At 38.3% G+C, this 13,463-nt stretch overlaps 1 protein-coding gene across 1 annotated transcript; it reads left to right on the plus strand.

Moving 5' to 3' along the window:
- Positions 1-1,528: 1,528 nt before the first annotated feature.
- On the plus strand, positions 1,529-13,463 carry sec62 (SEC62 homolog, preprotein translocation factor). The gene is made up of 8 exons (XM_007234358.4): positions 1,529-1,614; positions 4,650-4,758; positions 5,837-5,942; positions 6,265-6,466; positions 6,571-6,666; positions 9,035-9,095; positions 9,398-9,517; positions 10,065-13,463. Exons 1-8 carry the CDS (start codon positions 1,579-1,581, stop codon positions 10,526-10,528), a joined length of 1,194 nt encoding a protein of 397 aa, XP_007234420.1. The 5' UTR covers positions 1,529-1,578; the 3' UTR covers positions 10,529-13,463.

Below are 13,463 nucleotides of genomic sequence, written 5' to 3' on the forward strand. Positions count from 1 at the left end.
TGAATGGAGCATTATTTTGTTGCTATTTGGGATCATTTGAATCAAAGTACTAACCAACCCAGTTAGTACTGTGTTTGTTTATATTTTCTGCATTTGCTTACATTTATACCAGTAAAGAGTTATGTTTTTTTTTTTCAGCTTTAGGCATGTTACATGTTACAGTTCATATATGGAAATGAAGTTTTACAAAGGTCATAAATTGTATTTTAGTTTATCAGTCTACAGGATTTCCCAGTATCCATCAGGCTTGTTTACATGTTCTTGACCAAAGTTTTTTTGTTGAGGACACAGGAAAGATTTTCTTACATAAAGGCAATGTTTGTGCAGAGTCTGATAAATATTCCTTGATTTTTTTCAGCCAAAAGGGACTGTTCCTGTTAACTGCCGTTTCCTAATTACATTAAAAATTGGCATCAGTTTATGTTGCTAGGTAGCTGCTTAGGGGAGCCCATGTCTGCTAATTGTTGGGGTAAAGTAATTTTATATATTAAACCTTGACACTTTAATTATTTGGCCTTTTTTTTAATGACAGTGAACAAGCCATAGCCTGGTTAAAGGTCATAATTTGTAAAACTTTTTAAGAGATTGCACAACTTTTAACGTTTGCCTTTTGGAAATTAATTATGACTGTTAATATCATATTAAACCAAAATAAAGATCATATGTAATGTACATGATTCAGCTAGCAGTAAAGTGCTTTGGTAACTACCAGTTCACATGAAACAACAAGATCAGATCATATAATTTCCACAAGATCAAAAGGGTCAAAGGCAAAAATGGCATTATTATACATGGAAATGCAGTACCATTTAAAAGTTTGGACACACCTTCTAATTCAATGTGGTTTTTTTTGTGGATTAACACTAAAGATATGACACATGGAATTATGTAGCAAACAAATAAAGTGTTTGGCCTCCACACTCCCCTGACCTAAACCCATCTGAAAAGGATGATTTTGGATGAGCTGGAGCACAGAGCGAAGGAAAACAGCAACTATTGTTCAGCACCTCTAGAAGCCTATTCCAGGTGACCCTACTTTCTAAAACCGCTAAGACAATATAAGCTAAATGTGGCTACAAAACATGTTCTGGTTTCTTTAAAACTTTTTGTTTACAAAATAATTCCACATATGTCCTCAATACTAAATTTACAATGTAAAAAAAATATAAAAAGAAATAAAACAGAGGTTTGTCCAAACGTTTGACTGGTACTGTATATATGTAAATATAGCTAAGAAATAATAAAATGTTTAATTAATAAATAACAAAATAAACTATTGTATACAGATAATGTACTTCTTATAGATAATGTAATCTTCCAATATATAAATCTATCCAAAACATTAATGTGTAAATAAAGTGATGAAATAATGAAACTGTGTTTTTTAACGGGTACATCTAGCTCTAAATTAAATATAAAATATAAAAGATGTTGGTGAATTCTGTGCCGCTGCTCGTTCTGTGTAAACCTTCACAGACTACAGTCGGTTTCAGCCAATCACGGAGCTCGGCGTGACGCTAGCAGTCTTCGCGGGATTTGGAGCGTCCTCTCGCGGTCACGTGATCGTTGAGTTGCGTCATGGCGGAGCGCAGGAGGCAAAAGAAGCGAATCCAGGTGCGTTACCGACCGAATAAACACCCACAATCCGGTAAAACCGGCCGTGGATTACTGCAGTCCCGCTGTGCCGGGCCGTCCGCGGGTTTAGACTCCGGGGCGGCGGGCTGCGGCGCGAAGATGGAGCTCGCGGTATGCGCGAGGCGCGTATTTGTACGTGGCGTTTCTCCGTTAGCTAACGGGCTAGCAGCGCCCGCGAGGCTCGCGGCGCGTCCTGGCTCGCGCTTTAACCGGGTCCCGCGGGTTTAGTCAGGTAGATAAAGTTAGATATAACCCCGGGGACTGAGCTGGAGTCCCGGGGTTCGGCGGCTCTGGTACCGGCATGTTAGATCTGTAGCGCAAATCTTCAGAAAAAGGCGAAAGTAGCCAGCAGGCTAACAGTGTTTACCTCTGGAAAACACGGAGAAACGAGCCCGAAACACCGATAATAAACCCGGTTTATTAGAGCTGCTTCACTCACACCGCCGTTATAAACTCCCGGTAGTGAGCAGGTCCTCCTCCATTCAGCAGTAAATCACTTTTGTTTGCAAGTCGATTAATCTGTCTATTATTTCCCCCTATTTATCAAAGGATGTTTCTGCCATTCTCCAGCTCTGCGGGCTGTGGGTACGGCTCGGGTTACAAATTAACAATTATTCAACTGTGAAAATGTATAATCCATAAATCATTGCAGTTCTAGTCTCGTTAAAGTGACAGTTTGTAGGTTTTTGTGAGAATGTAAGAAAGTACTTTAAATACGTGCATTGTGATGCTGTCTCTGTAGTAAGTGGGTGAATCCGGTGAGATTTTATTTTAGTTCTAGCCGAATTTATTTATTTAACTATTCTACTATTTTACTTCATTATTCTAATTGTAAATATGTTGTCTGCACGGTGGGTACCTGCACCCACATGTACTCTGTACTCAAAATCTTGAATCGTGAATCTTGAAGGAGGTCCAGACCCCCCTGTTTTTGTAAGGAGTGTATTATGCTTTACAGGAATGGTAGCTGAAGCACACTGATGCCATTTATTTAAATATTATCATTCTCCCCACTGAGAAGAAACACTGCTACTTTTAATTTCAAAGAAAATATATCACCGTTGCTGAGGAAAACTAATATTGTTAATTAAATTTCCTCAGTGAAGCCAAATAAACAATAAATACACAATACTCACTGTTTAAATTTGAGTGAACCTGTTTTCTTACTCATGACATTATGTGCATCTCTGTGCTCTAGACCTTAAAATCACATTAAAACGTATGGTTTATATGTTTTATAAGATGGGACGCTTTTAGGTATGGTGAGGTATAGGCTATGCAGTATGGCCAAAAAGAAACACCCTCATGTTGATTTGCACTTTGCCGTATAATGTTGTACACAGTAGTAGTTATAATTTTTAAAACAATTAAAAATAAAATCCATAGGGTGAATATTGTTCTGTCTTGAAAGCAGTTCATTTTTTTATTTTTGCAGTATACTGTGATACCTTTAATAAGGGTATTGCACTTTAGTATTATAGATGTTTTTTTTTACTTTGCATTATTTTTGTTACAGTATTTTGTTGCACTATTTAGTACAATTCAGTCTTGGTAAGTTGCTATTTTATTTTATATATATATAAAAAAAAATACTGAAAAGAGAAAAGTTTACTGTTTTTTTCCCAGTGAATCTTTGAAACTTTCACAATAAAACTGTAATATGTTTTGTTGCAATAGTATATTCTTGATTTTATTGGTATTGTATCACCCACCCCTAATTGAGATGCGCTTAAAATGGTGTGTTTTTATTGTAAGTATTTAGTATATATGTTTTCAGATATACATATAAGTATTTACCATAAACTCTGTTATATATTATTATATAATTATTATTATTAGGTTATGTCTATATTTATAGTGTATTTCCCAGCCCAAGGTGATATGGTACAACATATCAGAACTCAAAATGTTTTACAATGCTAACCAAATCTAATTTTTAGATTTTTGCCCCTATAAACCACAGCTATCAGTGGTCATAGTTCACCAGCTGGCTGTTGGCTATAAAACAGTCCTGTATGTGACGCAGGAGTTAGAAATTCAGGGTCACTAGCTTTGAGTAAACACTGCTACGTGTCTTTGGCTGCTTGGCACTGATAGTGTTTTCCTCATCATATAATCTCTAGGAATTCCAGTTTAAGTGCAGAATAATAAGGTCAAAGTGCTTCTGAATGCCAACCATAACAAACAGATACTTGGTAGTAGAATTGAATGAAGTAAGATCTAAATTTGGCATGTCTGCCTTTTTAGAATTGTAGCTCTACCAATCTGAGCACTTGGACAGACTGTTTCTGTTGCTTTAGGTGTTCCTGTGGCTTATTTCACTTATTTCAATTTGGATCATACTGATTAGAGGTGGCCACAAAAGGTAATATAGTGAAACAAGCGTCAAAAACAACAGATCAGCATTCAGAAGCCGATATGATTGATAATCCCATACCGTACATTATGCTTGGTTTAAATTGGGACATTTTAAACAGTCCTAGTTAAAGTTTTATACAGAGCTGTAATTTCAATTGATTGTTGTGTGATATGTCATTTCTTTTAACCATGAGTCTTTCACAGTTTATATCAAAATGTAGATCAACTACAGTACTGCAGTGTCACAGGGACACACATCTTATGAATGCTCCCCATTCTTCCTTTCTTTTTGGTCGGTTGTGATTGTCTTTATTTGGTTATCTTTTTTTTTTAGTACTGTTCTGCTTTTTGAAGACCTCAGCTGCTGTACTTGTTCTTTTCTTGGCTGTTCCTTAGCAGACCCTGTTTGGTGATGAATGGGGCATGAATGCCTAAAGGAGGCCACTAAGTACCGCTCATGTCTGGAGTGAAACTGTGCTATTGTCTCCTGAGCTTCTAATTCCTTTGGTTTTAATATACTGGTTTTAATATACTGCTTAAAAAACTCAAGCTCTAACCTGCAGTATTGAAATAATGGTTCTTTGTTTACTTTGACATCCTTGTGTGTGACTGGCGTGTCAGAAAAGCTCTTTTAAACGGTCTGTTGTTTACTTTAGGAGGTCAGCGAACCTACCAAGGAGGAGAAGGCGGTGGCCAAGTACCTTCGGTTCAACTGCCCCACAAAGTCCACCAACATGATGGGTCATAGAGTTGATTACTTTGTGGGTGAGTAGTGTATGTAAACTTTGATTTGTTGTAACCATAGACTGAAAGGAAGGGATGTACCTGTGCAGTGTTTTCTCTTCCTGTACTGATTTTGATATCTGTAGGGATGCATTGAATATTTGGCAACTAAAAGGGAAAAATGCCAAAAAAGCACTTTCAATGTTCAAAGTTTTAATTAAGTGACTTGAGTAGCACTGCTGAGGTAATTTAGGACTAAATTGCACTGCTTAAGTAAGTTTATTATCAGAATAGCACTTTGGATAGCTATCTAGCTAAATGTGTGACTAAAATAGCACTGCTTTAAAACTATTTTATAGTACTATTTTAGGATTTATTATGGATTTAAAAGTAGCACAATTAATGAAATCCTGCAAAAAATGTGTGACTGTCAACCAGTGTTGTGCTTTGTAAAGACAGAAATATACAGTAGACAATAAATGGTCATACATATTTGTTTGTACAAATGTTAGATATATTGAAAGCATTTAGCTACTTTGCAGAGTTGGGGGTGAGATGGGTTGTTGATTGTCCAACATCTTGACCTCAGTACAGTTTCATGCTGTTGTGTTTGAATGCAATTAAATCTGACGCATTGTTTCAGTGCTTTTGTAATTACTCCTGCCACACATGCTCAAGTTGATATGGGGCAGCCAGAGCATATTTGTCCGTGGTACATGATGTGGTTCACAGATGTTATTCAAGGGCTTTCAGTAAGGAAAATAGCATGCAAGGAAAATGTATTTGATCCGTTCATCCTAGTAAAAGAGTTTTAATAAGAGTTACAAGAAGTATTCAGCTAAATTCTAAGTTATGTCCATTTTTGTAATATCTTCTTGAAAAAAGAAAGTTCTGATTTGATTACTTTAAATATAAATAAATGCTAAAAGTAAGCATTGCATCAAATTATTTTGGTGTATATATTACAACAATATTGTGTTTTTTTTCCCCAGCACATTTTTCTTTGACCTCTGTAAATGGCAAACCAAAGTTCTTGGTCATTCGATGAATCAGCACCATCAGCCAGTCAGCATTTCCTTCATTAATTGCTTTTATTGACTTTTGTTTTTCTCTGTTTCAGCCTCCAAAGCTGTGGACTGTCTTCTAGACTCAAAGTGGGCCAAATCGAAGAAGGTCGAAGAAGCTTTGTTCACCACCAGAGAATCGGTTGTGGATTACTGCAACAGGTGCTTCCTGCAGCTCTGCTCATCAAACAAAACACACAAACTCTGCAAACATTCACACTTTACTGGACATTGGAAGTTAAATATTGGCCAGACTGGGCTTAACCATAGTATTCAGAAGTCAAGCTATGTTTTAAAAAAGAAAACATGGTTAAAATGGGTAATCACAAGTAACATATAAAACAAATTGTTAACTTGTACACAATTGTACGCTGCCACAGTGTTCTCACGTGTGACCAACTCTCATCATGATTTACTAATCATCACCATATTACTCATCCAGTAGAATGTAAGCCTTTGTTTATCCCATTGACCTTTTTTTTAGACTTCTGAAGAAGCAGTTCTTCCACCGAGCTCTGAAAGTGATGAAGAAGAAGCCGGAGAAGGACCTAAAGAAGGAGAAGGAAAAAGAAAAGGAGAAGGAAAAAGGAAAAAGTGACAGTGGCAAAGAGGAGGAGAAAAAGGGCAAGAAAGAGAAGGAAAAAAAGAAGGATTCTGAGGCCACCGACACCAAGAAGGAAAAGAATGTAAGCTTTTTTTTTTTTTAACCTGTGTATTTTTTTTCCTGGAGAGATGAGGTCGTTATATGTGTTAAACGCTCTGGAGTTTCATGTTTTTAATGTCATTGTAGGATGACAGCCCTGGGTCACCAAAGAAGAAGAAAGAAGTTAAGAAAAAATTTAAACTGGAGCCTCATGAGGACCAGCTGTTTTTGGATGGAAACGAGGTAAAGACAAAAAAAAAACACCTGCCATATTCTCTCTTGTTTTTAGAAAATATCAGAGTTGTTTTATAAGCATATACAGAAATAAGGCATTATCTTTACTGTATAAAGGTAAAAAAATATATATACTCACCGGCCACTTTATAAGGCACACCCTACTAGTACCGGGTTGAACCCCTTTTGCAGAACTTTTTCAGAACTGCCTTAATCCTTCATAGCACAGATTCAGCAAGGTACTGGAAACATTCCTTAGAGAATCTGGTCCATGTTGACAAGATAGCATCATGCAGTTACTGCAGATTTATCAGCTGCACATCCATGATGTAAATCCCCCGTTCCACCACATCCCAAAGCTGCTCTACTGGATTGAGAATTGGAGACTGTGGAGGCAATTCCAGTACAGTGAACTTGTGAACTTGTCGTGTTCAAGAAACCAGTCTGAGATGATTCGCACTTTATGACATGGAGCATTATCCTGCTGAAAGTACCATCAGAAGACTGGGTGCACCCAGTCTTCTGATGGTACTTTCAGCAGGATAATGCTCCATGTCATAAAGTGCGAATAAAGCAACAACACTCAGGTGGACTGTGGTGTTTACATGATGCTTAATTAGTACTAATAGTACGTTTTTGTATAGCCTTATATATATATATATATATATATATATATATATATATATATATATATATATATATATATATATATATATATATATATTTTTTTTTTTTTTTTTTCTTTTCTTCTTCTTTTTCTCTATTCTTCTGTTTTAATTTATGTTTGAATCTGTTTCTTATTGTATTGTGTTGTTGCTGCTGGATGCCTAAATTTCCTTCGGGATAAATAAAGTATCTATCTATCTATCTATCTATCTATCTATCTATCTATCTATCTATCTATCTATCTATCTATCTATCTATCTATCTATCTATCTATCTATCTATCTATCTATCTATCTATCTATCTATCTATCTATCTATCTATCTATCTATCTATCTATCTATCTATCGAGCCCAAAGTGTGTCAGGAAAATATCCCCCACAACACTACAGAACCACCATCACCAGCCTGAACCTTTGATACAAGACAGGATGGATCCATTCTTTCATGTTATTGATGCCAAATTCTAACCCTACCATCCAAATATTTCAGCAGAAATTGAGACTCATCAGACCAAGATAACATTTTTCCAATCTTCTATTGTCTAATTTCGATGAGTCTGTGTGAATTGTAGCCTCAATTTCTTGTTCTCAGCTGACAGGATCTGCACCCGGTGTATCTGCTGCTGCTGTAGCTCATCATCCGCCTCAAGGTTGGAGGTGTTGTGTTCAGAGATGCTCTTCTGCAGACCTCGGTTGTAACGAGTGGTTATTTGAGTTACTGTTGCTCTTCTATCAGCTTGAACCAGTCTGGCTGTTCTCCTCTGACCTCTGGCATCAACAAGGCATTTGCTCCACAGAACTGATATCAGCTCACTGGATATTTTCTCTTTTTCGGATAATTCTCTGTAAACTCTAGAGATGGTTGTGCGTGAAAATCCCAGTAGATCAGCAGTTTCTGAAAAACTCAGATCAGCCCGTCTGACACCAACAACCCAACAACCATGCCACGTTTAAAATCACTTAAATCATCTTTCTTCCCCATTCTGATGCTCGGTTTGAACTGCAGCAGATAGTCTTGGCCATTTCTACATGCCTAAATGCATTGAGTTGCTGCCATGTGATTAGCTGGTTTGAAATTTGCTTTAATGTGCAGTTGGACAGGTATACCTAATAAAGTGGCCGGTGTTCTTATACTGTAAGCAAAGTGATATATTGTTTAAATCAGATTTGTTAAAAGTAAAAGTATAAGAACACATTTCATAAATAGGCCTGTTGCGATAACTATGTTATCGACTTATCGTACGTATTTTTTTTTATCACGATAATTTTGCCGAAGTCGAGAACAGCCGCGTGTTTCCGTGTGGATTTGTTTACATGAGAGAGCGAGTCCCGCTGTGCTGCTCTCTCACCGGCTCTCGCCGGATCTGTCAGACAGCGACATCTATCGGTTAGGAACTGAGTGCACGCAGAGTTTATGCAGCAGAGAGTGTGAGCAGTGACAGTGCTGCTACACACGCACGCACACACAGCGGAGAGTGTGTGTGTGTGGGGGATGTGTTAGGTATTCAAGGCTAATTGGACTTTCTCAAAACTAAACGGCTGTAGAGAACGTTTGAGGAAGTTTTAAAGCCGCGTTCCACGGCTCCGGTGTCTTGGTTTTATCTTTAATATTTATATGTAAACTAAATAGATACTGAGTCTGTTCCCCTTTGCTCACCTCTGCTCTGTACACTCGTAGGTAAAAAAAAATTTCTTCATCTGTGCCCTTTAGGTGTACGTTTGGATTTATGACCCAGTGCATTTCAAAACTTTTGCCATGGGACTCATACTGGGTAGGTAATTTCAGATATACTCAGCAGAACACTTGGATTTTATGACATATTTTCAGGGTAGCATCACTCCATGTTTAATGTGTATTAAGAAAACACCCTTCAGTACTTTCTGTGTAAAATACTTAAATGTAAATGTACATGGTCGTAGATTTTAGGACACAGGTGTATCCTACCTGCTCTTTAGGATGCCTACAAGAATGGTATAAGATGTGTGTACTGTAGGCATCTCGGTCTGTGTGAGGTGTAGTGTGTATGTATGAAAGTTTGCTATGTGTAAGCATATGTTCCCGTTTGTGTTTTAGTGATTGCAGTGATTGCTGCGACGCTCTTCCCCCTGTGGCCGGCAGAGATGAGGGTGGGCGTGTATTACCTGAGCGTTGCGGCAGGCTGTTTTGTCGCCAGCATTCTGCTTCTTGCTGTTGGTAAGAATAAACACACTCAAATATTCTCACACTGCCACACTTAATGAGATCTGTGTAGGTTGTCGGCTGTCAACCTAAATACAAGGAGAGCCGCATTCACCGTGTTTTTAGGACTGATGAATGTTGGCCTCAGCCAACCCATTTGATTAGTGAACACGCACATCCACACTGGTTAGCACACGTAATGTACATAGTATGCACGTGTGCGTGAAGTGGTGAGCAGCCATTGCTGCAGTGCCCAGGGTGCAGTGAGGATGAAGTCATTTTCTCAGGCACCCAACAAACTATTTAAGAGAGGAAGTTCAGAGGTTAATTTGCTGAACATATAGTGACTTATTTACTGCGTAGAGTTTTTTTGCATTTAGTAAAACTTACTTTTGTTGAGAAGCAGTAGCACAACGTTCAGCTGCTATTATCTCCCACTCTTCGTAGGGGCAACGATTAAATCATCTTCACTCTTTTTCTCCTGACCTAACTGTATTTGACCAAATTTGTGTTTTTGGACTAAAACTTCATGCTTATCCTCAGTGCTTTCCCTTCCTCCTAGCTCGCTGCATCCTGTTTCTAATTATCTGGCTTGTGACTGGTGGGCGTCATCACTTCTGGTTCCTGCCAAACCTGACAGCTGATGTGGGCTTTATCGACTCCTTCCGGCCACTCTACACACACGAGTACAAGGGTCCTCGCGCCAGCAGCAAGAAGAGCAGTGGAGACAAGGCTGACAGTAAAGCTTCAGATAGCAGCAAAGCACAGAAGTCTGACAGCGAAGATAAATCAGATAGTGAGAAAAAAGAGGGTGAGGAAGAAGAAGATGACGACGAGGACACAAAAGAAGTTGATGGAGACCGGCGAAACTCTGACACTGAGGACAGTGAGCGACGGGAGGACGATGGATCACAGCACAGCAACGGAAACGACTTTGAGATGATCACCCGTGAAGAGCTGGAACAGCACACGCAGGACGAGGATGAGGAGGGCGCAGAGACGAAGCCCTTGACTGCAGAGACGTAAAGCGTCTCCACGTGGACTCGGGTTCAGGTCAGGTTACAGGAGAGAGGCTCCCATCACTTTCGCGTTTCAGACTGCGATCTTCCACTACAAGATGTACAAACAGGGTCAACGGTTAAAAACGAGAAAGTAGAAACATGCCTTCGGTGACGATGCAAATATTTCAGTGGCTTTTTTTTTTTTTGGGTCTCTCCCCCCCCCCCTCGTCTATTTTATTTTTAACCCCCCGTTTGAAAAGATGCTTTGATTGTTTCGGTCTTTCTGGGTTTCATGTAGCGTACAGTATCATGTTGTCTTTAACTTTATTTGTAACGTTGTTTTGTTTTTTCTGAGGGAGGTTTTGGATCGGTTTTGAAGCCTCGCCCTGAGTGTACACACGTCCTTATTGAGAATAACTTGCCATGTCCAAATGTTATCTGCTGAAACATAACCCAGTATGATCGTCTTAGGCTGTTGCCATTAAGTTGGTGCTAGTATCTACTCAAGTTGGACCAGCGTTTCTTATCCTACCCTCCTGATGAGAGATCAGTACCAGTCAGTTCTGGGAATATGTGTGTGTGTGTGTGTGTGTGCGGTACTGTGTGGGGCTGATGGGTGAACTGGTGGGGCAAATGGAGTGAGCAGGTGTTCTATGAACATTTGGTATATGTTAGCAGTCTCACACGTTTCTGGTTGGCGAAATATGATAAAGATTTAGTATTCAACAATAGACAGTTCTGAGCTCATTTTACAGTCATTAAGGCATTTTTTTTTTTTTGGGAACTTGACAGTAGCTGTGAAATGATAATGGTTGACTGGATTATAAAAGAGGATTTCTTCATTAGTGCCAAACTCCATCACAGTACACAGTGAGGCTACAGTTCTGTTTAATCATTGTTTATTTTGTGAATGGTTTGTTGAAAGACTGCTCTGTCTTGCAGTACCTGTCTCTTCAAATTTTCTGAGATGTTTACAGACTGAATTTCTCGGTTTTCCCACTGAAAGCTTTTAATAATGCTGTTTACTGGATGTAAAGGTGTAAGAGGCGCTCTCTTTTAGCTCTGTCCTGCAGGGGAGGAGAGCCTGCAGCACACAGCTTTAAAATAAAACCTCATTCGTATTTTAGTTCTTCTGATAGTGACTAAGGGACAGCTTGGGGTCATTTAGTACTAATATGTAGTATCTTCTGCAGCGCTGTGCATCTTTCCGTTCATATTTCTACAGTTGTGTAGCCTAATTCTGACCTGGAGTTTTTGAAACATTTTCTGGAAACTAAATTAGCTTTTTTTTAATTGAAGAACGTTTAGTCAGATTTGTGCACAGTGTAGTTATGTGGATCACCCTCTTGCTCCCAATATGCTTTACTGAGGGCAGCGTTCTTAAAGCCACACAACGTTTACCTACAAGCGTTTAGGACCACAGACTTGAACCTGCATTAACATTTACATTCATAAAAGCTTAGTTCAAATCTAAAAGTGTTGAGGGTTGTGGGGAAAGAGCTTTTATAGAAGTTTTGTACAGGTTTCTGTCAGCTTACAAGACTTTATGACCGTCCTCTTCAGTAAAGCATTACTGAAATTATTCCACAAATTATAGCTCCTTTGGGTTTGTGGCCCACTGCTATCATGGGCATAGGTCCAATAATAGTAATCCCCTTAGGTAGAGCTTAATTCTGTTGCGTAGTGTTTTATGTTAGATGTTCTTTTACTCATACTGAGACTGATATTTAAAGAGAAAAGTCATTTATGTACCATTTATATGTGTATATATACATCTATATATATATGGATTATATAAATATATCAATCAAGCTGGCAGTAATGAGCTGCTCCCTTTTTGTTTCGTTTTTTTTTTTCATTTGTCTTTGGGTGTATTTTTACTAGATCATTGTTAGACCACAGCTAATACAAAGAAGTCAAAGATTGCACAAGTTGAGGGACGGTAGGATACTGCACACGTTTGAGATGTTAAATCTTATCAAACTAAATCATCTTAAATGTAGTCTTTGTAATTTTTATAAGATTTTCTTTATTATTTGACATGTTTAAAGGCATTTCACTGGTTTTATGTAATTTAATCCAGTTAAATTGTCTAGGGATTTTTGGTCCAAAACAATTCTCAAAAACATCTTTAAAGAGGGTCCCACCGATTAAGAGCCTTTATTTGTAGAAAGGCAAATTTGTGATACTACAAGACTGATAATGAGAAATGACACTTAGACTAGAGTTGAGATGCCAAGCTAAGGATTTCTATTGCAGTGAAATTTTATTTCTTTGCAAAATCTTTGTTTAATTTTGAGAATAAAAAACACTGCTTGTGAGAGTGGAGAGTTTTGTCTTGCTGCCGGTCATCAGGATATTATGAATGTAAATTGACTCTTAACTGGATGCTCTCGTGAGTCAGGTCGAGGCTGTAGTGTTCTCCTCATTCATTCTGTGACTGAGTGTTTCAGCCTTTCTGTTTCTGTTCAGAGCCGGGGGGTGGTAGTGGTGTTGCGGTGTGTAAAAAAAAAAAAAAATTGCATATTGAGTAGCAGTTCTTTTTGCCCCTTTTTTCTGTTGAGCTGCGTTTATTAATGTCCGTTTTCTATTCCTAGTTACTTATCGTCCCTGAGGGCAATGCCGACGTGGCAGTAGGTGTTTTTGTTTCTAAATTCTTGATATTGGGAGATCGTTGTTAAAATCTCAAAATGAGTGTTTGTCAGCCTGTTGTGTAAAAATGTATTAATACATGTGGCGTTGCCTCATTTCTTAACGTGAGTAAAAGAAGAAAAAAAACACCACCTCTGTTAGTTTTTATCCACTCAACTTGTCTCCGGCTAATTAATTGTGTGTATTTGGATCAGTGTTGTCCAGATATCACTATAAACTGTCCTTTGCAATATTTGGAGTATAATTTAAGTAACTGTCAAAGTATCCCTGTATCCTTTCATTGCAATAAAACATAGAATGCTAATTTA

Source organism: Astyanax mexicanus, chromosome 8 (assembly GCF_023375975.1).
Source record: "Astyanax mexicanus isolate ESR-SI-001 chromosome 8, AstMex3_surface, whole genome shotgun sequence".
NCBI lineage: Eukaryota > Metazoa > Chordata > Actinopteri > Characiformes > Acestrorhamphidae > Astyanax > Astyanax mexicanus.